This window comes from Oncorhynchus mykiss, chromosome 10 (assembly GCF_013265735.2).
Source record: "Oncorhynchus mykiss isolate Arlee chromosome 10, USDA_OmykA_1.1, whole genome shotgun sequence".
NCBI classification, from domain to species: Eukaryota; Metazoa; Chordata; class Actinopteri; order Salmoniformes; family Salmonidae; genus Oncorhynchus; species Oncorhynchus mykiss.
The window spans coordinates 62,146,615-62,171,188 of NC_048574.1; the positions used below are offsets into that span (position 1 = coordinate 62,146,615).

Sequence of the window (24,574 nt, forward strand, 5' to 3'; positions counted from 1 at the left end):
CGTAGAGGCTGTTCTAGTCCAGGGTGGAGTTGTGGGCTAGGTAGACATTAGGTTTTGAGGTACAGTCTCGCGAAATGCTTGCATTCACCTGCTGTATGGTGGCAGGGTGAAAGTATTTGTGGTAGAAGGGTCTCTCTCGCTCACTCTCTCTTTCTCCTTTGCCAAGATAATCCATCCCCCTGACAGGTGTGGCATATCAAGCCGCTGATTAAACAGCATGGTCATTACACAGGTGCCTTGTGCTGGGGACAATAAAAGGACACTAAAATGCGCAGTTGTGTCACACAACACAATTCCACAGATGTCTCAAGTTGAGGGAGCGTGCAATTGGCATGCTGACTGCAGGAATGTCCACAAGAGCTGTTTCCAGATAATGTAATGTAAATTTCTATACCATATGCCTCACAACCGCAGCCCACGTGTATGGTGTCGTGGGGGCGAGCGGTTTGCTGATGTAAACGTTGTGAACAGAATGCCCCATGGCGGCGGTGGGGGTTATGTTATTGCACAGGCATAAGCTACGGACAACAAACTCAATTGCATTTTATCGATGGCAATTTGAATGCACAGAGATACTGTGACGAGATCCTGAGGCCCATTGTAGTGCCATTCATCCCCCGCCGTCACCTCACACCAGATACTGACTGGTTTTCTGATCCACACCCCTACCTTTTTCCCCCAAGGTATCTGTGACCAACAGATGCATATCTGTATTCCCAGTCATGTGAAATCCATAAATGAGGGCTTAATGAATTTATTTCAATTGACTATATTCCTCATATGAACTGTAACTCAGTAAAATCTTTGAAATTGTTGTTTATATTTTTGTTCGGTATATATGACTCTAAAGACTGAGGTATAGACTTGGGAGGAGTAGTTTTACATTTACTTGTTTTTTTGTCATTTAGGAGACTTGAGCAACTTACAATAGCAATTGAGGTTCAGTGCCTTGCTCAAGAACACATCGACAGATTTTTGACCTGGTCAACTTGGGGATTTGAACTAGCTCCAGAAATATTTCCGAGTTGCTGACTTGGAATTCCTAGTTGTTTTGAATGCTAGCATAAATGTTTAGACACCGGACGGTAACCAATAACACAATTTCTCTTATTAGCGTCATGGCAGCAACACTAGTTTCCCGCCAGCAGCATTAAGACTTCCAGTTTTCCAATTTTTGCCTTCAAAATAAAAGACTGCGGTAAAACGCTGTGTGTATGATACGAAATCAATAATTTTTGCAGCTTTGCATAGTGCATAATGTTAAAATAATAATAAACTAAAAAGAGAATGACTACTTTATATAAGATACATCATATTATAATGTGGTACACATTGAGAAATGCTTGGAACTTGAGTAAATGAATGTAAAGAACATAATATTCTACAGACCATATTGATCTAGTACTAGAGTCTATATATGGTGTTATTTATTGGATGATACCCAGCAAGCCCTTTCTACTCCACTCATTTCATTGCTCCCAATGCAATACACTGTAGGCCTATAAATTACATTATTGGCTTAGAGAGAAAAAAAATATTCTATGTGCCAATGTAAAAGTGGGGTTGGAAATACTCAGTAGGGTCTGTAGAATGTATGGTGTTATTCCATGGGGGACTGAGGTTGGTCCCAATGGAATGGGTGGAGCAAAAGGCCAGCATTGGTGGAGCAAAAGAGCCCCATTGAAATGACACCAGATATACATTCTACAGACCCTACTATTCCCTACAAAATGTTTACTGCGGCACCCAAAATAGTTTTGCTCTATAAGCCAATAAGTATTCCATTAACAGTGATTCGCATTGGGGGCATACATATGACTTTGGAACATGGTGCAAATGTCACTTAAATATGAACAAATGTAAATACACTCAGGCTATTGACAGTTTTCTACTATTAGTTGGGGAACCTTTATTTTGAAGAATTGCATTCTTGACCCGGAAGTACTTTACGTGTTGTTGACGAGACGCTGATATTTCTCTTCACTTCGGTGTAAACGGAAGTAAACTGTGACGAAGAACAATTTCCACGTTAGCGTTTTGATTTAGACGTTTATTAACACCATGGAAATCTACATTTGACTCATTTAACTGCACAGCATCATATACTTACCACAGGTTGTATTTCATTCGCGTTGGAGAAAGGACTTAGTTGATAGATGTTATCTATATAACGCTAGCTAGCTGCTAATGTTAGCTAACAATGGCCAACTGTATTGTTTTTCACACTCAAATAGCCTCCATCATGGAGGTGCTAGCGAATGCAGCCGTGGCAGAGATCTGTAAACTCGTAGACGACGACTATGCAGTGTTTCGTTTGGAAATAACTCAAAGCCAGAAAGAAAACAGGGCATTACGGAGGAAACTACAGCTACAGGAACTTAAAGTGTCACGGGAGCGCGCAGAGGGGACAATGCGAGAGCGCGTCCTCGCCAGTCGTCCCAGAAGTGTAAAGATCCTCGACCGATACAGAGGAATGGCAAGAGGTACATTTTGCATAAATGCGCTGCATTAGCTAAATAAAACTAAATTCAATGAACATGAAATAGATTTCTACAGTATAGGCCATACATTTTTAATGCATTTACGGTGATACGGCCGGTACAGAAGTCAGGGCATTCATACCTCATGCGTTTCGCGGAGCAGCACAGAGCTGTTGTGAAGGAAGTTATATTCTATGGTATATTGGCAATCGCACAATTTAATGTGCATCCCACCACCAACTGTGAGGGATGGAAACAGGATTCCCATAAATTAATAAAAATACCCATAAAAAAACTAAACTAAATCAAACAACTTTGCTGTTTAAAAAAATTCTACCGATCTGGGGGGAACTGGGAGGGCAGGTATTCCGGGACCAGGACCCCTTGCAAGTCTTCAGATGTAAAATCTTTAAGTCACAACAACGTTTCTGCCACAGCCACAATAAAGTCCAGTTTCTTAGTCTTCTACGAGACTTGTGCCGTACAGTTAATCATTGTGGCAATGACTACCACAAAATCCACCATTTTAACACACAGTATCTTTTAACTGGCAACAAATATTCACTACAGGCTGTGGTCCGTCCACTACCATATCTTCACGAGCATCCCTTGTTTTCTCAATTCTTTTAAATCACCTCTGCATAGGAGATTCGATTGACCGCTTTAACTACACCGTTCCTCAATATACTCTGTCCGTCTGCACACACTTGAATCATGGCCAAATCCTTTACAATTCTTACACTGCAATGGTGTGGAGACGAAAGCTCTTACATCGTATCTTACATAACCAAGCTTCACACGGGTAGGTTGCTCTTTATCAAAAAACAACAGGACCGACAGACTTTGAAAGAAATTGTCAAGCAAGTGAGTTTGTGTTTAAACAGAACCTCTCTCCCCCACCTATTGTCAACCAATCATGTCCGTGCGGAGCTATAAAGAGCGGTACTGAGCTCCATTTGGCCTTTGCATGCCTCTGGAGACTCCGCGATTGCGTCACACCGTCCATACGGAGCCCCCGACCACTTTTTCGGATCATGCATACATTGGCTTAAGTCGCTCCGCTCCCCTCTGCGTATTTGTTCAGGGCCCGGTTTCCCAGAAGCATCTTAAGACTAAGTATATTGTTAAAACCTTCGTAGGGACATTGTTAAATCTCCAAGCTGTTTCCCAAAACCATAGTTAACGTTGCACTTAAACGCTCGTAATTTAACGCCTGCCTCGTAGAACAGCCGAGTGGGTTGTTAGATGCTTTTTTTTGCCCTCCAGCGTCACTTTATACATAGAAGATTTATGTTAACGAAGTTGACTACAAATACAAAGTTGCCAATGTCTTGGCAATTGTAGGGGTAAAATGCTTAAAAATGAAAATTGAGATGGCTGCATTAAAAATATATAGCCTACCTACAATATAGGCCTATATGTTTCAATGATATTAAAATACATGTTCACTCAATTGAGTTTTATTTGTCTACTGTCTATTTTTTACCTCAATATATTTAATGAAATGTAGCCTAATGTGCTCAATGATCGTGATTGTATTGTGAAATCATGTTAAGGTTGATTTGAATGGAGAAAACTGACCCGAGAGCAGCGCTGCCTTTCTTTCGATCCTACCAGTATCTACAGTTGAAGTCGGAAGTTTACATACACATAGGTTGGAGTCATTAAAACTCATTTTTCAACCACTCCACAAATTTCTTGTTAACAAACTATAGTTTTGGCAAGTCAGTTAGGACATCTACTTTGTGCATGACACAAGTAATTTTTCCAACAATTGTTTACAGACAGATTATTTCCCTTATCATTCACTGTATCACAATTCCAGTGGGTCAGAAGTTTACAAACACTAAGTTGACTGTGCCTTTAATCAGCTTGGAAAGTTCCAGAAAATTATGTCATGGCTTTAGAAGCTTCTGATAGGCTAATTGACATAATTTGAGTCAATTGGAGGTGTACCTGTGGATGTATTTCAAGGCCTACCTTCAAACTCAGCGCCTCTTTGCTTGACATCATGGGAAATCAGCCAAGACCCCCAGAAAAAAAGACAAGTCTGGTTCATCCTTGGGAGTAATTTCCAAATGCCTGAAGGTACCACGTTCATCTGTACAAACAATAGTACGCAAGTATAAACACCAATGGACCACGCAGCAGTCATACTGCTCAGGAAGGAGATGTGTTCTGTGTCCTATAGATGAAAGTACTTTGGTGCGAAATGTGCAAATCAATCCCAGAACAACAGCAAAGGACCTTGTGAAGATGCTGGAGGAAACAGGTACAAAAGTATATCCACAGTAAAACGAGTCCTATATCGGCATAAACTGAAAGGCCGCTCAGCAAGGAAGAAGCCACTGCCCCAAAACCGGCATAAAAAAGCCAGACTACGGTTTGCAACTGCACATGGGGACAAAGATCGTACTTTTTTGAGAAATGTCCTCTGGTCTGATGAAACAAAAATATAACTGTTTGGCCGTAATGACCATCGTTATGTTTGGAGGAAAAACAGGGATGCTTGCAAGCTGAAGAACACCATCCCAACCGAGAAGCATGGGGGTGGCAGCATTATGTTGCAGGAGGAACTGGTGCACTTCACAAAATAGATGGCTTCATGAGGAAGGAAAATTATGTGGATATATTGAAGCAACATCTCAAAACATCAGTCAAGAAGCTTGGTCACAGAAGGGTCTTCCAAATGGACAATGACCCCAAGCATACTTCCAAAGGTGTGGCAAAATGGCTTAAGGACAATAAAGTCAAGGTATTGGAGAGGCCATCATAAAGCCCTGACCTCAATCCCATATAAAATGTGTGGGCAGAACTCAGAAAGCGTATGCGAGCAAGGAGGCCTTACAAACCTAACTAAGTTACACCAGCTCTGTCAGGAGGAATGGGCCAAAATTCCCCCCAACTTATTGTGGGAAGCTTGTAGAAGGCTACCCAAAACTTTTGACCCAAGATAAACAATTTAAAGGCAATGCTACCAAATACTAATTGAGTGTATGTAAACTTCTGACCCACTGGGAATGTGATGAAATAAAAGCTGAAATAAATTATTATTTTCTATTATTCTGACATTTCACATTCTTAAAATAAAGTGGTGATCCTAACTGACCTAAGACATGGAATTTTTGCTCTGATTAAATGTCAGGAATTGTGAAAAACTTGGAGTTTAAATGTATTTTGCTAAGTTGTATGTAAACCTCCAACTTAAACTGTATATCACCTTGATATACAGTACCAGTCAAATGTTTGGAGACACTTATGCACTTACTCATGTTTTTCATTGTTTTTACTATTTTCGACAATGTAGAATAATAGTGACATCAAAACTATAGAATAATGTAGTTACCAAAAAAGTTTAAACAAATCAAATTATATTTGAGATTCTTCAAAGTAGCCACCCTTTGCTTCGATGACAGCTTTGCACACTCTTGGCATTCTCTCAACCAGCTTCACCTGGAATGCTTACCCAACAGTCTTGAAGGAGTTCCCACATATGCTGATCACTTGTTGGATGCTTTTCCATCACTCTTCGTTCCAACGCATCCCAAACCATCTCAATTGGGTTGAGGTCGGGTGATTGTGGAGGTCAGGTCATCTGATGCAGCATGCCATCACTCTCTTTCTTGGTCAAATAGCCCTTACACAACCTGGAGGTGTGTTGGGTCATTGTCCTGTTGAAAAACAAATGATAGTGGGACTAAACGCAAACCAGATGGGATGCCTTATCGCTGCAGAATGCTGTGGTAGCCATGTTGGTTAAGTGTGCCTTGAATTCTAAATGAATCACTGACAGTGTCACCAGCAAAGCACCATCACACCTCCTCCATGCTTCACCGTGGGAACCACACATGCAGAGATCATCTGTTCACCTACAGTACTCTCCATCTCACAAAGACATGGCTGTTGGAACCAAAAATCTTACTTTTGGACCCGTCAGACTAAAGGACAGATTTCCACCGGTCTAATGTCCATTACTTGTGTTTCTTGGCCCAAGCCAGTCTTCTTCTTATTGGTGTCCTTTAGTAGTGGTTTATTTGCAGCAATTCGACCATGAAGGCCTGATTCACCCAGTGTCCTCTGTACAGTTGATGTTGAAATGTGTCTGTTACTTGAACCCTGTGAGGTATTTTATTTGGGCTGCAATTTCTGATGCTGGTATCTCTAATGAACTTATCCTCTGCAGCAGAGGTCACTCTGGTTCTTCTTTTCCTGTGGCGGTCCTCATGAGAGCCAGTTTCATCAAAGCGTTTGATGGTTTTACAACTGCACTTGAAGAAACTTTCAAAGTTCTTGAAATGTTCCGTATTGACTGACCTTTATGTCTTAAAGTAATGATAGACTGTTGTTTCTCTTTGCTTATTTGAGCTGTTCTTGCCATACAATGGACTTGGTCTTTTACCAAATAGGACTATCTTCTGTATACCACCCCTACCATGTCACAACGCAACTGATTGGCTCATACGCATTAAGAAGGAAAGAAATTTCACTAATTAGCTTTTAACAAGGCATACCTGTTAATTGAAATGCATTCCAGGTGACTACTTCATGAAGCTGGTTGAGAGAATGCCAAGAGTGTGCAAAGCTGTCATCAAGGCAAAGGGTGGCTACTTTGAAGAATCTCAAATATAAAATATATTTAGATTTGTTTAACACTTTTTGGGGTTACTACATGATTCCATATGTGTTATTTCATAGTTTTGATGTCTTCACTATTATTCTACAATGTAGAAAATAGTCAAAATAAAGAAAAACCCTTGAATGAGTAGGTGTGTCCAAACTTTTGACTGGTACATACTGTACAATAAGGCCGGGACAACAAAAGACAAGTCACACAGTGGTGGAATAAATTCAACTACACATATGTTTGTTTCATCACAAAACCGGAGAGCAACATCCATTCGCTGAAGTCCATAAAACATATTTTGCATGTAACATACAGTTATATCACCTGCAGTATTGTGAAGCAATTTAATGTTTTCAACAGTTTATTAAACAACTACTGATTTAGAACCACAGAGTTACCACAAGTCAGCACAAAGACAACAGGAGCACTGCCTCCGCCAATTCCATCACCATTTCAACTTAAACATCATCAAATCAACAAGGCTATATATGCTTAGTTTAATACACTGAAAACAAAGTTAAAGATTTTTTTTTAATGATTTAGTTCTATCAATGTTGCTAAATATAATGTGGCTATCCCTGGAACTGATTTCTGTGTGCTTGCACATGTAAGTAAAAACATAATAACTTTAAAATAAGAAAAGTGGACTCGCAGAACTTGTAGACTAGTTGAACACCAATGCCATCCTCCTCTCTTTAATGTTGGCAAACCGGTCTATGGCTCTGTCATATAGCACACTTTTAGTTTTTGTTGTCATGGGCTACATAGCTAAAATGCTTGCTAGCCTGACTTCCTCTCATGGGCAACAATGAACCAGCTAAGTTAGCTCGCTAGTTAGACTACTAGGCTACATCTCGACTCATATTGAACTTCAATCGTCTCAGGCCAGTGGTACAACATTAATTTATGGTTAGATCTGAATCGCCATCATAATCATTGGCCTGTGCAGAGAATTAAGTCAAAACCACAAGTCAAAATCCCCATCTCCATCCATGGCCAATTTAGCGAGCTAGCTACTGCAGACCAGAAACAATAAGAAAGTTTTGCTTAGGATGTGATTTGATTGGTGTGAAGCCGAATCCAAACTGACTTCCCTTGGGAGGCGTTTTCCTTCGCCAGGACAACCTACGCTGATTGGCTAATTATTATATAAAAATGTTTACCAAGGGAGGCCAAATGCTTGCTGGCATCAATCAATCAAATGCTCCGGCGCAACATGTCATACTCTTTTGTTCCAGACAGCATCAGATACATGGGCTACACATACTGAGACAGAGGAGAGCTGTTTCCCTCGCTCGGATGATTTCTCCCGTGAAATTCAGCCCCTTGCAAATAGATGGAAAATTATGAAAAAAACAGAGAGATGAAAGAGACCTTATTTTAACATTTACATTTTTTTATAGGTCATATATTTGACGTCCATGAACACACAGCACTGTATTTAGGCTATTGTTTATATGTGTATTTCACACTATGTTGAGGTAAAAATCTGAGTATAATACTTATGTGGATGTCAAGCCCAATACATGTCATTGTCAGTTAAAACTACTTTGACGACCACCACCACCACTTTCTGTATGCTAGCTATGCTACCAGTTTATACGAATGGGAGCTAGCATTTAGCAGTCTTTTTTTCTGAACCTGAAAAGTGACAACCTCTAAATGTTATGCAGCGAAAAGAGCCAAATGTATTCTAATTGGATTTGAGATACCACATTGTGGGCCTGTTACAACATATCAATCATGATGGATTTGACAAATATCCACTTTGTTAGATCATATTTTTTGAATGTGCGCCAATCCAACTTCCTTCTATCCCCTACGGTCTGCATTCCATTGACCTCTTTACCGCGTCTATTATCCCCATTACCTTCCAGATCTCTTTCCAGGAGTTCAATCACATTTTTGTGTCTTTTGAAATCCCTACACGAGGTATCATAAATCGTTTTTTATTTATTTGTGAACTTCTTTTGATAGCCTTTCATTAGTTGTCAAGGAAGTGAGTTTGTGTTTATAGTGGATTTACACCACCCCCAACTACCGTCAACCAATCATGTCAATGTGGAGCTATACGGAGCCCTCCACATTGTTACAAAATATAAGAGGCGCATGGCATCGCTGTACGGAGCTCGATTTGGCCTCCACAAGCCTCCGAATGCTCCGCAATTGTGTCACCCTGCGTACGGAGCCTTTGGATCAAGCATACATTGGCATTAAGCAAAAGTTCTCTCTGCTTGGTGTTTTGGGAAATATGTTACATGTGAGGCCGTTGTTGGAAAGATGAACCTTTAAAACACTCGTGAGCCTAAATTCCATCGCTATCGGAAACCGGGCCCAGATGTGTTACCCAGAATTGGGTCTTGGTCAGCTTTTGGATAGTGTGCAATGATTCCCCTATCTTCCGGCAAGACACATTATATTCTAACCAGATTCTTGATTGGGGCTACAGGTACCCTACCGGATAAGAGTGTTGGACCAGTAACCAAAAAGTTGCTTGCTCGAATCTCTGAGCCGACTAGGGGAAAAATCTGTTGATGTGCCCTTGCGCAAGGCACTTAACCCAAGTCGCTCCTTTAAGTCGTTCTGGATAAGAGTCTCCAAAATGACTCAATGTAAAACATTTATTTTACTGCATTTCAAATCATTTACTCAATGAAAACATTGTGATGCATGGAGCATAATACATCAATTAATAAATAGTATATCAAGAAGTTATGACAAGTGTTACCATATATCCTAGCCAATTGTAGACCGTGTCAATAGTGTACAATATAGTGTTGAGCATTGACAATACCGAACTTAACCCCATCTTTCCCCCAATCACTCTCAGGTGATGGACATCTCACTGGAGGCCACAGGAGCTTTGTGAAGCCAGCGGGACACAATACATGGAGAGATGACCAACCAATTACTGTTGATGAGGGGAGTGGAACCTCAACCCAGCATGTTATCATGATAGAGGTTAGTGTAATAGTATTACATCAAAATTACAGTACATCAAATGTGGCCAGTTTATTTCATAAAGGCTCCCCGCAGCTATTAACTTCCTTACATGTAACATCCTCATTTATCTGCCATAGGGGAGCTTGTGAGACTTCCCCATGACATTGTTATCCAATTCAACTCATGTACCGATATTAACCTCATCTCTTCTTGTGTCAGTCTGCAGATATAGAGGCTGCAGGTCCTGGGTTCAAGCAGGAGAGGTCTGAAGGAGAGGAGGACCCACGGCACAGCATAGACATCCAGACTGTAGCTACAGGGGGAGCTCCTGCCGCTCCAGAGGATCCCACCGCCTCACCAGCACAGCCCAGGACCCGACGCAGCATCACGGAGGTCAGTGGAATGCTGAACGCCGTCCTCAAGTCAGAGACAGATACCAAGACTTTAACTGTAACACAAAGGCTTTTACCCACAGGATCTGACCACAGATCAGACCCAGAAAGATTGGAGCCACTGGGCTGTCCTCCTGCTCTCGGCTCAGAGTATTTACTTTACGGTAACCTAAGCCCGAGGACTATTCAATCCCATCGGGACTCAGGTGACGTGCTAGAGACTGGCAATAATCCATCTTGTTCTTACACTACAGAGATGGACCCTGACAACATGCCCTTGGGTTTAGAGAGACAGACTGATCTGCCTACAAGGGACTGGAACCGGTACAGTAGTAGTGTATACTCTGAAGGGTGCTTAGATAAGAAAGGAGAGGGTCTGGTTGTAGGTGAAGTGACTGTGAAAGTGGAGGGCGACGCTCCTCCCACATGGAATGCAGATAGTCACCTAGGAGATGAACTCTCACAGGGCAGAGATTTCTTAGATTACAGTGAAAGCTTAGAAACAAATACGAATGTTGTTACCCACTCCCCTTTACACGCGCTCAGGCATCACGACCCAGTGTCCACGTCGATGGGGCCTTCAGATTCACATGGTCACGTCTTTTTCGATCAGGTGTTGAACTCAAACAATAGGGCTAGAGCTCAGACTCAGGGAGGGGGAGCCACATCAGGATATAGTAAAGAGAAACGGTTCCTCTGCATGTTCTGTAACAAAGGCTTCAGTTGCTCCCAGAAGGTGGAGAGGCACCAGAGAGTCCACACAGGGGAGAAACCATTCAGCTGTACCCAGTGTGACATGCGCTTCGCCCAGGCTGGCCACCTGAAGAGGCACCAGAGGGTCCACACAGGGGAGAAACCCTACAACTGTACCCAGTGTGACATGCGCTTCGCACAGGCTGGTGACCTGAAGAGGCACCAGAGGGTCCACACAGGGGAGAAGCCCTATAGCTGCCCCCAGTGTGAGAAGAGGTTCTCAGAGAGGAGCTACCTCAGGATACACCAGCAGAAAAACCATTCCACTCTATAACATAGAAAGTAATCATTCCACTCGATAGCATCTGACATTTAGATCAAATCCTGCATTAAAGACATATTTTGATTGTTTTCAGCAGAAAAGACCCACAGATGCATTTGGAATATTCCTTGGTAGAATATTGCATCCAGACATTGTGTGATATGATATGCACTGTACAAAACATTAGGAACACCTTCTTAAAATGGAGTTGCATCCCTTTTGTCCTTAGAACAGTCTCAATTAGTCTGTGCATGGACTCTACAAGGTGTCGAAAGCGTTCCACAGGGATGCTGGCCCATGTCGACTCCAATGCTTCCCACAGTTGTGTCAAGTTGGCTGGATGTCCTTCGGGTGGTGGACCATTCTTGATACACACGGGGAAACAGTGAAAAACCCAGCAGCGTTGCAGTTCTTGACACACTCAAACCAACTACCATACCCCGTTAAAAGGCATTGCCGTCTTGTCCATTCACCCTCTGAATGGCACACATACACAATCCATGTCTCAATTGCCTCAAAGCTTGAAAATCGTTCTTTCACCTGTCTCCTCCCCTTTATTTACACTGATTTAACAAGTGACATCAATAAGGGGTCATAGCTTTCACCTGGATTCACCTGGTCAGTCTGTCATGGAAAAAGCAGGAACGTGTTCCTAATGTTTTGTACACTCAGTGTATAAGCCACATAAGCCTAAAAAGTCTGTTACATATTGTGTTTGTACTGTGTAGGCTATATGATGTTCACAAATGCCTGTTTCATTACTTCCAATCAACTACTTCACCCCCCCCCCCCCCTCCACCAGACATGTTTAATAAGAAATGAATGCAGTTCATCAACTTCGTGCAGATTTTTAGTTGAGACGTGTGTGTATATGTGGTTTTCATATGGTGTGTTTAAAACTTGTTTATGTTTAATAAACACCTAAATGGGACTTTTCATTCCAAGACTTTCATTGAGATTCTCTTTAGTATAAATCCCATCTGGACCCGTAAGCACAAAGCATCTCAGAATAGATCCCAGCAGTTCAAATCTGTTTTAAGACTAAAATAAACTCCCAGCTCAGAGTAGGTTTTAGGATGACGTCGAGACACTGCCCAGACTAACTCTGAGCCAGGAGTAAAATCAACTCAGAAGAGTTTCTGAGCTGATAATCACGACATCCTGCAAAGGAAAGATAGCGATGACGCTCTTTGACGTTGTTTGCAAACGATAGGGAATAACCAATCACAATGAGGCATCACCAGCTGTGAACTCCATAGCACGCTTCAGACAACTTCGGTGAGTGTGACTACCATCAAATGTTGCAATGGTAAAGCGTTTGATATAATATTCACCCGACACGATCACTTTGCCCACTCTTAATTATCGCCTAATTGTTGGCATGAATAACCTTTAAACATTTTTTAACCCATTCTTATGATTGTCAAAAGCTGAATTTTGGACTAATATTACCATTATACTGTACCAACACCCGTCACTTCCCTTTTCAACTTTTCAACTTTGAACTCCCGTTTATCAAATCACTTGCCGATAATGTTTGAAAGGTTTTTCATCGGACACAATCAAAGTTAACATAAGCCCTAAATGCTTTCAGTTGCCCAACCTCCCGGCATGCCCGACTTGAGGCTTTTTACATTTTTTAACAACGTGATATTGCGCTCCAAAGGGATAACATGAAATAGCATGATGTAGGTCATTAAATAATCAAAAGAAAAACTTGTTTATTTATTAGCCTAGTGGTTATAAGCATTTAGGCATATCATGTGAAATAGGCCACGTGAAATCATTGTCAAATATCGACCAGAGGGTCTAGATTATTTATGCATTGATCATATTGACATGTATCAAAACCTTATTTTAATAACTTCAAAGCAATTGCATGTGGCACAGGAACCACTGACTCGCTTCATTACCAAGACACCTGCTAGTAACCCTTAACTGGTTAGGACAGCTCATGAGGTCTCCTAAATATCTGTTGACAAGGTGGGACTGTTATGGCTAAAGAGGCTTCACACATAGCTTTTATTTTTACCCATCAGAGTAGGAGTCAAATGTCTCTTATCAGCACTTACGGACAATTTTCTACTCTGAGAGTAAAAGTGCTGATCGAGGATCTGTCTACATAGTCTTATTCTTTATGATCTAAAAAGGCAAAACTGATCCTAGATCAGCACTCCTCTGAGAGGCTTTGTGGATACAGACCCCTGATTTCACCCTATTCTACATACCCCCGACAGAGCATTAAAACCAGACTACTTACTAATGATACCTACACATCCCCACACACTAACAAACACCTACTGTAAAGGTCAAAATAGTTCAGTCAGGTTTGTCTGATGATGACCTCATAGCTGACTCATATTTACCCACAACATCATATTTATGTCCACCATGATGGGTTTAACAACAATGAAGTCATTCTGTAATTACAGTATAGGACTCAAACGTAGAACGTACACACACACGATAACAAGGATTTTGTGTTGTAGATATGTGATAGTAGAGTAGTGGCCTGAGGACACACACTTAATGTGTTGTGAAAGGTAATGTTTTCATTGTGCTGAACCCCAGGAAGTGTAGGTCCTCCCTTGGCAGCAGCTAATGGGGATCCTTAATACATACAAACGTAGTGGGGATGGGTAAACACTCCATGTTGAAAGTGTGTTTATCTGTGTGTACGTAGCTGAGGGAGTGTATGTCTGTGTAATCTGTATCATCTGTCTCTTCCAGGAGGAGGAGAGTCCAGAGGTGCTGCTGGTGAAGGAGGAGGGTCTGGGGAACCCTGAAGGGACCATGGTCATGGAAGACAACCAGACTACACCTCCTCCTGAACCCACAGAGGAACCAGCTGAGCAGCACAGGACCACACACAGTCTCACTGAGGTGAGCCCACTGTGAACTACTGTCTGAATGGTATTAGGTCAGGGCCTGTATCCACAAAGCCTCTCGGAGTAGGAGTGCTGTTCTTGGATCAGTTTAGCCTTTTTGGTGTGGGACCCTGCGTTTGAATTATCCAACCATTTAAGTGTCAGGTAATCACATCAACTAACATGTTTGCATAGTACTCATATCAATCCCTCATTGTCCAATCAGAAGATGCTCCATAGCAGGGTGCTCATATCAGATTTCTTGATCCAACATCCTCTCACTCTGTATCTCTTACAGTCAGTAGACATGGAGGATGGGAAGCCTGATCTGCTGCTGGTCAAAGAGGAGACAATAGAAGATGGACCAGAGAGCATTGATCAGCTGAGTGGACTAAAGATGGGAGAGCAAGGTAAAGGAGAAATACATATAGCCTACATAGAGTATGAGTACTTTATTTCCAAAACATTTTCAATACAATTTGTATGAAATATAAAAATAAACAATATGATGTATATCAACATAAGTCATAGATATCACCAGGCAAATAACACGCACAAATTCAATGTCTATGTTTGTTGTTCTGTTGCTAAGTCTGGATTGTAACATTTGCCTGAAGGTGGCTGGCTGGAGGCTAACAGAGGAGACTGGGCGGCCATCTTGGATTCCCAGACTGGTGCAGCCAAGGGCCCAGAGGATGACATCACCGAGCAGGCCGGGACCAGAAGCGACATAGTGGAGGTCAGTGGATGGGACAGCGTCCTCAACTCTGGGCTGGGGAACAACACTGTTAACCACAACCAGAAACAGACTGTCAAATACAAAACAACAACCGAACTTAGTCTCCATGACAACAGACTGGCTGAGACCAGGACGAGGTTTAGATTTGGTCCGCGGGGACGGGGAAGTGTCAGTATGCGGCAGGAGAGAACAGACACAGACTCTGCTAGCGATGCTCCGTCCTGCTCCTATAGTTGTGATTCAGAGAGACTGATGACTCCTCAGGTTAACCACCGAACAGGTGCTGCCTTCAGCCTGCCTTCTATAGGATCTATCAACTGGAACATGGACCCTGCAACAACACAGACACTCCCTGGCCGTCCTCCTCACACTCTCCTAATGTTAAACCAGACCTCAGACAATGCCAGTGCACTAAATGGCTACACAAGCCCATTGACAAATGACAGTAGTAGCAACGCTATCAGCAGATCTGGTGGCAAAGAGAAGTGCTTCCCGTGTTCATTCTGTTGGAAAGTCTTCAGTTTCCGCAAACAGATGGAGAGCCATCAGAGGATGCACACGGGGGAGAAACCGTTTGGCTGCCACCTGTGTGAGAAGAGGTTCTCCCACCAGCACCACCTGAAGAGGCACCAGAGGGTCCATACAGGGGAGAAACCCTACAGCTGCCCCCAGTGTGAGAGGAGGTTCTCCCACCAGCACCATCTGAAGACGCACCTGAAGGTCCACACAGGAGAGAGGCCATTCACCTGTACACACTGCGGGAAGAGGTTCTCAGAGAGGAGCTACCTTAGGATACACCAGCAGAAAATGCACATGGCCCATGTATAGAGTATAGTAACATGTTATGTAGTACTAGTTAGTTTGTAGTTAGTTCTGTTGGTTTGGGATGTAGGAGGGAACTGAGGAAAGAATGAGTATGATGAGGCAGATTAAATGATATGGTGATGGATGGTGTCTGTAAAAAATGCTTTACTTATGAAGAGTGACAACCTTGTCCTGTTGTTTGATAATAAAGAAAATATATGCCTTAATTCATGTTTACTTGACATGAAGTAGAGAAGCTGTGATGTTGAACCTTTTCCAAGGCATTCTAAAAATCATTTGATCAAAGCGAGGGTACCAGATAAGTCAGTTTACTTGTCACATGTATAATTGTGTGCAATAAAAGTACTGTACTAAACGTTATGTGAGTATGACCATTTTGTTTAAATGAAATACAAAATTGACTCTGTACTGACTGACTTGTATATTTTTGTATCATTACAGGGACTGAGTTTCCCTTCTCTGTCAAACCAAAACATTATACTTCATTTTAAAAAATATATTATTATTTATTTTTTTTACCCCCTTTTTCTCCCCAATTTCGCTATAACTCCATAGGACTCAGGATTGTGCGCCGCCCAATGGGCCTCCCGGTCGCGGCCGACTGCGACAGAGCCTGGGCTCGAATCCAAAGTCTCTGTTGGCACAGCCTTAGACCTCTGCGCCACCCGGGAGGTTCTATTATACTTAATTGTTGAATCAACACATACAGTTGAAGTCAGAAGTTTACATAGGCCTTAGCCAAATTCATTTAAACTCAGTATTTCACTATTCCTGACATTTAATCCTAGTAACAAATACCCTGTCTTAGGTCAGTTAGGATCACCACTGTATTTTAAGAATGTGAAATGTCAGAATAATAGTAGAGAGAATAATTTATTTCAGCTTTTATTTCTTTCATCACATTCCCAGTGGGTCAGACGTTGACATACACTCAATTAGTATTTGGTAGCATTGCCTTTAAATTGTTTAACTTGGGTCAAAAATTGAAGGTAGCCTTCCACAAGCTTCCTAGAATAAGTTGGGTGAATTTTGGCCCATTCCTCCTGACAGAGCTGGTGTAACTGAGTCAGGTTTGTAGGCCTCCTTGCTCGTACACACTTTTTCAGTTCTGCCCACAAATTTTCTATGGGATTGAGGTCAGGGCTTCGTGATGGTCACTCCAATACCTTGACTTTGTTGTCCTTATTACCTCTCTGGGATAGGTAAAGTATTTGTCATCATTGAATTTTAGTGAATCTCACGACTGCGTGACTCTGTGATTGTGGTGTGCTAGCATACGGGGGAGTGTTAGGTGGAAGGTGTTGAGGGAGATGATTGGTTGGTAAATTATGCAGATTAAGCCAATATTATTGGAACCGGGAGATTCTCAGGTTAAGTTTGACGTTTTGGTCCACCAGACTCTTCGCACATTGGGCGTAAGTGTAGTGTCTGGGAATGACATTAAGCCTTCCTCAGTTACCTCAAGGTTACTCCACCAATACAGACAGGTTCAAGATGGATGTTCACAATCCCAGCAACTCCCAAACAATGTCTTGAGGTCAAAGACTAACCACCTGAGGGTTGTGGCTCCTGCCTCCTCTGGTGTCATTGCTTCACAAAGTGGGAGGCCAACCGTTTGGATGGATGCAGACAAGCCGTATGCCTGCCCCACGTGTGGGAAGCGCTTTGCTGAGGCGAACTATGTGAAGAAGCACAAGAATGTTCACACCAAGAAGAGGCCCTTAAATGCATGAGGACGAAAAGGGCTGCTTTCCGGAAAAACGGTATAACAGTTAGGATAATGGGACAATTCTGACTACAATGCAATTTCTCATTCCTGGATTGAGGTACGTTTTTTTTCGAAGCCTGTCTGATCCCAGTGCAGCTGTTTGCAAGCATAGGGTCGGAATTTATCAAGGATCAAGTTGTCATGCTTTGCTCTCCGGAGCAGGGCGCTGCTCAGTGTAGAGGTGGATCAAATAAAAAATAATCCTGGTGTTTGGTGAGACGTACTGTAAACTAATGGTGAGACTGAGAATACCCTGTCTGTCTTGTTGAGCTTTGACACAGTTTCTTACTTGATAAAATCAGGTTAGGTTATATTTGCTATTCTGTGAGGGCCTATGTTCCGAACCCGCTTTAGGTGCCAAGGATTCGGACATGTTGCAGCAGCGTGGAGAATGGAGATCCCACAATGTGAGAAATGTACAGGAGGGAGTGTAAAGTTGGGGGGAGTGAGGGAGTCAGAGGGAGTGTAAAGTTGGGATAGAGAAAGCACTTTGTGCCAACTGTGGGGGAGCCCATGCGGCTGTGGATTCAAAGAGCCTGTGAGAGAGAGACAGGTTGAGATTGCCAGAGTTTGAGTGGGGAGGAAAGTTTCTGATGCTGAGGCAGTGAAGAGAGTAGAGTATAGGCCAAGGGTGAGTGATTCGACTGGGAGCCCCCTAACCCTTGATCATGACTCTCACTTTCATTACACATAAGAGTTATTGGACGAAGGCGTCTTCTGTAAGGGGGGATTTGTTAAAAGCCCCGACGCTCGATCAGAACATAAACACGCCTCGCTTGCCGTACGGTCTTGGAAGCATAAGGACCTTATCTTTTATATCAGCAAGAAATAATTTTCAAAGAACAAAAGGTTAAATTGATATACACCCTGATAGTGTTAGGGTACCCACACGGCCATATCGCCATGTTACAGCGCTTGTTTAGGGAAAACAGCGGCGACCACCTGTGTTAATTAGCAAGCTCGCTTGCTCCCAATACGTGTGTGTAAGCGTAACTCGGGAAATGTAGTTTCATCGGATGGAAGCGCCCATAGCCGTAGGGATCTTCGCAAAACTGCTACAGTAAGTGTGTTTTTGTTTCGAAAGCAGTAAGGTAGGATTTCTTGCGTTTATGGCTATGGTTATTGAATTGTACTGCACTGGTGGTTCGTAAGCCCCTGTAAAAATGTGGTAGTGACAGCAGCAGAGACATTTTGGGGTGTAAGAGTTTATTTTTTATAGAAGATCTACAGGGGGTTTTAAGAGAAGGGGCTCCATCCTTCCCAGGCTGGAGTAGGATCTGGTTGGGGTGGTGTGTTTTTGGGGTATAGTGGTAAATATGTGTAGGGTTAGATGGAGGTGAGATTTAAAAAAATAATAATAATATTTCCACTTTTTCCTGTCACTGTGCAATTCACACTCCAACCTGTGAAAGGCAGCAATACGTAACAAAGCAATTCTGCTGGAAACTCACAAGAAGAAGTAAACGGAAGTGAATAAGAACAATTTCCACGTTAGCATTTTTATTTCATGTTAAAATATGACTAATTTACATGCACAGCGTCACATACTTAACCCATATAGTGTTTAATTCACGTTGGAGACAGATAACATATCAACCAAGTCCTATGTATGTAACGCAGACTAACTAGCTGCTAACAATGGCTAACTGTATGGTTTTTCACACTCAAATAGCCTCCATTATGGAGGTGCTAGCGAATGCAGCCGTGGCAGAGATCTGTAAACTCGTAGACGACGACTATGCAGTGTTTCGTTTAGAAATAACTCAAAGCCAGAAAGAAAACAGGGCATTACGGAGGAAACTACTGGAACTGAAGGTGGCACGGGAACGCGTAATCGCCAGTCGTCCCAGTAGTAGCAAAATCCTCGACCGATACAGAGGAATGGCAAAAGGTACATTTTTCATGGAAAAAGGCAGAGGCTGCGTGGCCTGCCGCCCGGTTCAGCCCTGCACGTGTTAAGATGTGTTACCCATAATTGGGTCTTGGTCAGTGTTTGGATAGAATGCAATGATTCCCCAGATTACTTAGCTACCTTGCCCAAAGACACAACAGCATATTGTAACCAGATGTTTGATTTACTGTATTTCTTATAATTTACCCATTGAAAACAATGTGACACATGGAACATAATCAGCCTACATCAATCAATAAATAGTATACCAAGAAGTGTTATCTTACATCCTTGCCAATTCTAGAGAGTGTCAATAGTGTACCATATACCATTGAGCATTGACAGTAGCTAACCTAACCACCCCTTTTCCCCAATCTTGCTCTCAGGTGAAGGACATCTCACTGGAGGCCACAGGGGCTTTGTGAAGCCAGTGGGACACAATACATGGAGAGATGACCAACCAATCACTGTTGATGAGGGGAGTGGAACCTCCAACGAGCACGTTATCATGATAGAGGTTAGTGTTATAGTGTTACATAAAAATGTGTTATTTTGTAAATGAAATGTCTGTTTATTTCAAAAAGGCTCCACTCAACTAATCAGCTATGTACATCCTCATTTATCTGCCTTAAGGGAGCTTGTGATAATTCCCTATGACATTGATATCCAACACAACTAATGTACCGGAATAACCTCCTCTCTCCTTGTCAGTTTGCAGATGCAGAGGCTGTAGTTTCTGGGGTCAAGCAGGAGAGGTCTGAAGGAGAGGAGGACCCACGACACAGCAGAGACATCCAGACTGGAGCGACAGGAGCGCCCCCTGTAGCCATGGCAAACCCCACCACCGTGCAACCCAGGACCAGACGCAGCGTCACGGAGGTCAATGGAACACTGAACAACGTCCTCAAGTCAGAGACTGACACAGAGACTTTAACTGTAACAAAAAGGCTTTTACACACAGGATCTGACCACAGGTCAGACCCAGAGAGTCTGGGACTGGGGAGACTGGGCTGTCCTCCTGCTCCCGACTCAAAGTATTTACTTTACGGTAACCTAAGCCCGAGGACAATTCAATCCCATCGGGACTCCGGTGACGTGTTAGAGACTGGCAATGATCCATCTTGTTCTTACACTACAGAGATGGACCCTGACAACATGCCCTTGGGTTTAGAGACACAGACGGATCTGTCTAGAGGGGACTGGAACCAGTACAGTAGTAGTGTATACTCTGAAGGGTGCCTAGATAAGAAAGGTGAGGGTTTAGTTTTAGATGAAGTGACTGTGAAAGTGGAGGGCGACATTCCTCCCACATGGAATGCAGATATTCACTTAGGAGACGGACACTCACAGGGCAGAGATTTCTTAGATTACAGGGGAAGCTTAAAGACTAATCCAAATGTTGCAACCCACTCCCCTTTAAACGAGCTCCAGGATCATAACCCAGTGTCCACATCTATGGGACCTTCAGATTCACACGGCCGCATCCTTTTCGATCAGGTATTGAACTCAAACGACAGGGCTAGAGTCCAGGCTCAGGGTGGGCGAGCCACATCAGGTATTAGTAAAGAGAAACGGTTCCTCTGCATGTTCTGTAACAAAGGCTTCAGCTGCCTCCAGAAGGTGGAGATCCACCAGAGGGTCCACACAGGGGAGAAACCCTTCAGCTGTACCCAATGTCATATGTGCTTCGCCCAGGCTTGTGACCTGAAGAGGCACCAGAGGGTCCACACAGGGGAGAAACCCTTCGGCTGTACCCAGTGTCACATGCGCTTTGCTGAGGCTGGAAACCTGAAGCGGCACCAGAGGGTCCACACAGGGGTGAAACCCTTCAGCTGTACCGAGTGTCATATGCGCTTCGCCCAGGCTGGTGACCTGAAGAGGCACCAAAGGGTCCACACGGGAGAGAGGCCATTTGCCTGTAATCACTGCGGGAAGAGGTTCTCTGAGAGGAGATACCTAAGGATACACCAGCAGAAACACCATTCCACTCTATAACATAAAAGTAACCATTCCACTCGATAGCTACCTGGCTAGCTAAGTAAACAGCTGAAACGATCTAGCTAGCTGTAAAGTTTACATGTATCCCCACTAGCTGGCTACTAGACGACCAATATAACATTTGGGCCTAAAGCTTTTTGTAGGGACCCAAGGAAAGCAATTCTTGCCTGTATCAGTGATGGACACTAGTTATAATGTAGACCAATACTTTTATAGCTAACTACTAATACAACAGCCTAATTTATTGCACATTGTTTTGATAAACTGGTTAGAATATGGTCAAATCATAATCTGTACCAAATGGATTGCCTATCAATTAGGGCTGGGCGATTATATCAAATTAATTTGATTAATTCGAATGAATTAACGCCCTAACAATGGGAGTCTTTGTCCCAAATGGGGGAAATGCAGGGGGATAAGTTTAGGTTCAAAATAAGCTCATAGAAACCCATTGGGCTTATTTTGGATAGATTATGGTGATAGTGAAACCTCGACCTTTGCCTCTTTCTCCCAAGCCCCTCCCCTACCACGCAACAATAAAGAAGAGGTCACTTCTTCCTCTCTGACGAATAGATTCAATTCGCTATTTGCATTTGGTCCAACAGAATCGGTCATATGGACATCGCAACACATGGAGACTTTGTTTTACTGTAATAGAGAAGTTAACCTTTTGAACCCTGTTTATGTTTCAGCTGCTCAAATTTTGAGCAGAGTAAGCACTGCTAAAACGGATGCACCAATGAACATTCATTCTGGAAAATGTATGCTCAGTTTGTCGTGCACATATTACGGTACCACGTACCGCTAGCAGCATTTTTGTCAAATAAAGATTGTTATACTAGCGGTTTGGTCTGTGTTTTATACATGAGCAATAAGCATAAAACAATTATATAAGGAATTGGCAACTTGTCATTCTGAGAAATAAGGTAGGCCACTTGACCTCAACATCTGAGCAAGGTGGACAGACTAGCATGCCGTTCAAACCGTTGGAGACGGACAGAGGGGTGTGTTCATAACAATTCAACTGTTCTACCTCGTTAGCTGAATTCAGAGCTTGTGAAGTGATACCTAGATCCAAGTTGGCTAAACTTGAAATATTAGCCTGCTACTCGCTAGCACGTGGGCTTGTGCTTTGAGAGATTGTTTGAGACCTGTGTTAATTTTCTATATTACCTGCTACATTATTAGCAAATGTGCATTGTTCATGGTTCTGGTTAAATTTGTAACAGAATCATATTTTTATAGACAGACCTGATAGCCAGTGATTACTGCAAAAAAAGCAGGTTTAACTATTTTGATAAAATAATTACATTTTTAATGTTGTTGAAGGCTTATATTCAGCCAAGGTATAATTTCACACCTCTGAATTCATATTATTGCTGACTGTTTTAAATGTATTTGACCTTTTAAAAAAAAAAAATTGTACAACAAAGCTTATTTAGAGAACATTAAAAATAATCGAGAGATGAGTTTTAGGCCATATCGCCCAGCTCTGCTATCAATAAACATCTTACAATTTACACATATCATGTACTTCTATGTTCCATGTTATGTATTGTGTATTATCAACCGTCAACTATATACACTGCTCAAAAAAATAAAGGGAACACTTAAACAGCACAATGTCAATCACACTTCTGTGAAATAAAACTGTCAACTTAGGAAGCAACACTAATTGACAATACATTTCACATGCTGTTGTGCAAATGGAATAGACAACAGGTGGAAATTATAGGCAATTAGCAAGACACCCCCAATAAAGGAGTGGTTCTGCAGGGGGTGACCACAGACCACTTCTCAGTTCCTATGCTTCCTGGCTGATGTTTTGGTCACTTTTGAATGCTGGCGGTGCTTTCACTCTAGTGGTAGCATGAGACGGAGTCTACAACCCACACAAGTGGCTCAGGTAGTGCAGCTCATCCAGGATGGCACATCAATGCGAGCTGTGGCAAGAAGGTTTGCTGTGTCTGTCAGCGTAGTGTCCAGAGCATGGAGGCGTAACCAGGAGACAGGCCAGTGCATCAGGAGACATGGAGGAGGCCGTAGGAGGGCAACAACCCAGCAGCAGGACCGCTACATCCGCTTTTGTGCAAGGAGGAGCACTGCCAGAGCCCTGCAAAATGACCTCCAGCAGGCCACAAATGTGCATGTGTCTGCTCAAACGGTCAGAAACAGACTCCATGAGGGCCCGACGTCCACAGGTGGGGGTTGTGCTTACAGCCCAACACCGTGCAGGACGTTTGGCATTTGCCAGAGAACACCAAGATTGGCAAATTCGCCACTGGTGCCCTGTGCTCTTCACAGATGAAAGCAGGTTCACACTGAGCATGTGACAGACGTGACAGACTCTTTAGACGCCGTGGAGAACGTTCTGCTGTCTGCAACATCCTCCAGCATGACCGGTTTGGCGGTGGGTCAGTCATGGTGTGGGGTGGCATTTCTTTGGGTGGCTGCAGAGCCCTCCATGTGCTCGCCAGAGGTAACCTGACTGTCATTAGGTACCGAGATGAGATCCTCAGACCCCTTGTGAGACCATATGCTGGTGCGGTTGGCCCTGGGTTCCTCCTAACGCAAGACAATGCTAGACCTCATGTGGCTGGAGTGTGTCAGCAGTTCCTGCAAGAGGAAGGCATTGATGCTATGGACTGGCCCGCCCGTTCCCCAGACCTGAATCCAATTGAGCACATCTGGGACATCATGTCTCGCTCCATCCACCAATGCCACATTGCACCACAGACTGTCCAGGAGTTGGCGGATGCTTTAGTCCAGGTCTGGGAGGAGATCCCTCAGGAGACCATCCGCCACCTCATCAGGAGCATGCCCAGGCGTTGTAGGAAGGTCATACAGGCACGTGGAGGCCACACACACTACTGAGCCTCATTTTGACTTGTTTTAAGGACATTTCGTCAAAGTTGGATCAGCCTGTAGTGTGGTTTTCCACTTTAATTTTGAGTGTGACTCAAAATCCAGACCTCCATGGGTTGATAAATTTGATTTCCATTGATCATTTTTGTGTGATTTTGTTGTCAGCA

At 43.0% G+C, this 24,574-nt stretch overlaps 2 protein-coding genes across 3 annotated transcripts in view; both read left to right on the forward strand.

Moving 5' to 3' along the window:
• Positions 1 to 10,009: 10,009 nt before the first annotated feature.
• Positions 10,010 to 24,574, forward strand: part of LOC110534464 (zinc finger protein 528) — a 115,559-nt gene continuing 100,994 nt past the window's right edge. For both annotated transcript variants that reach the window (XM_036934474.1, XM_036934476.1), the window contains exons 1-3: positions 10,010 to 10,065; positions 10,267 to 10,440; positions 14,185 to 14,337. In XM_036934474.1, the coding sequence (XP_036790369.1) occupies positions 10,057 to 10,065; positions 10,267 to 10,440; positions 14,185 to 14,337 (336 nt within the window). In that variant the 5' untranslated portion in view covers positions 10,010 to 10,056. The remainder of the gene's footprint in view (positions 10,066 to 10,266; positions 10,441 to 14,184; positions 14,338 to 24,574) is intronic.
• LOC110534466 (zinc finger protein 28-like) lies at positions 18,738 to 22,383 on the forward strand. The gene is made up of 3 exons (XM_021619337.2): positions 18,738 to 19,544; positions 19,931 to 20,061; positions 20,256 to 22,383. Exons 1-3 carry the CDS (start codon positions 19,292 to 19,294, stop codon positions 21,537 to 21,539), a joined length of 1,668 nt encoding a protein of 555 aa, XP_021475012.2. The 5' UTR covers positions 18,738 to 19,291; the 3' UTR covers positions 21,540 to 22,383.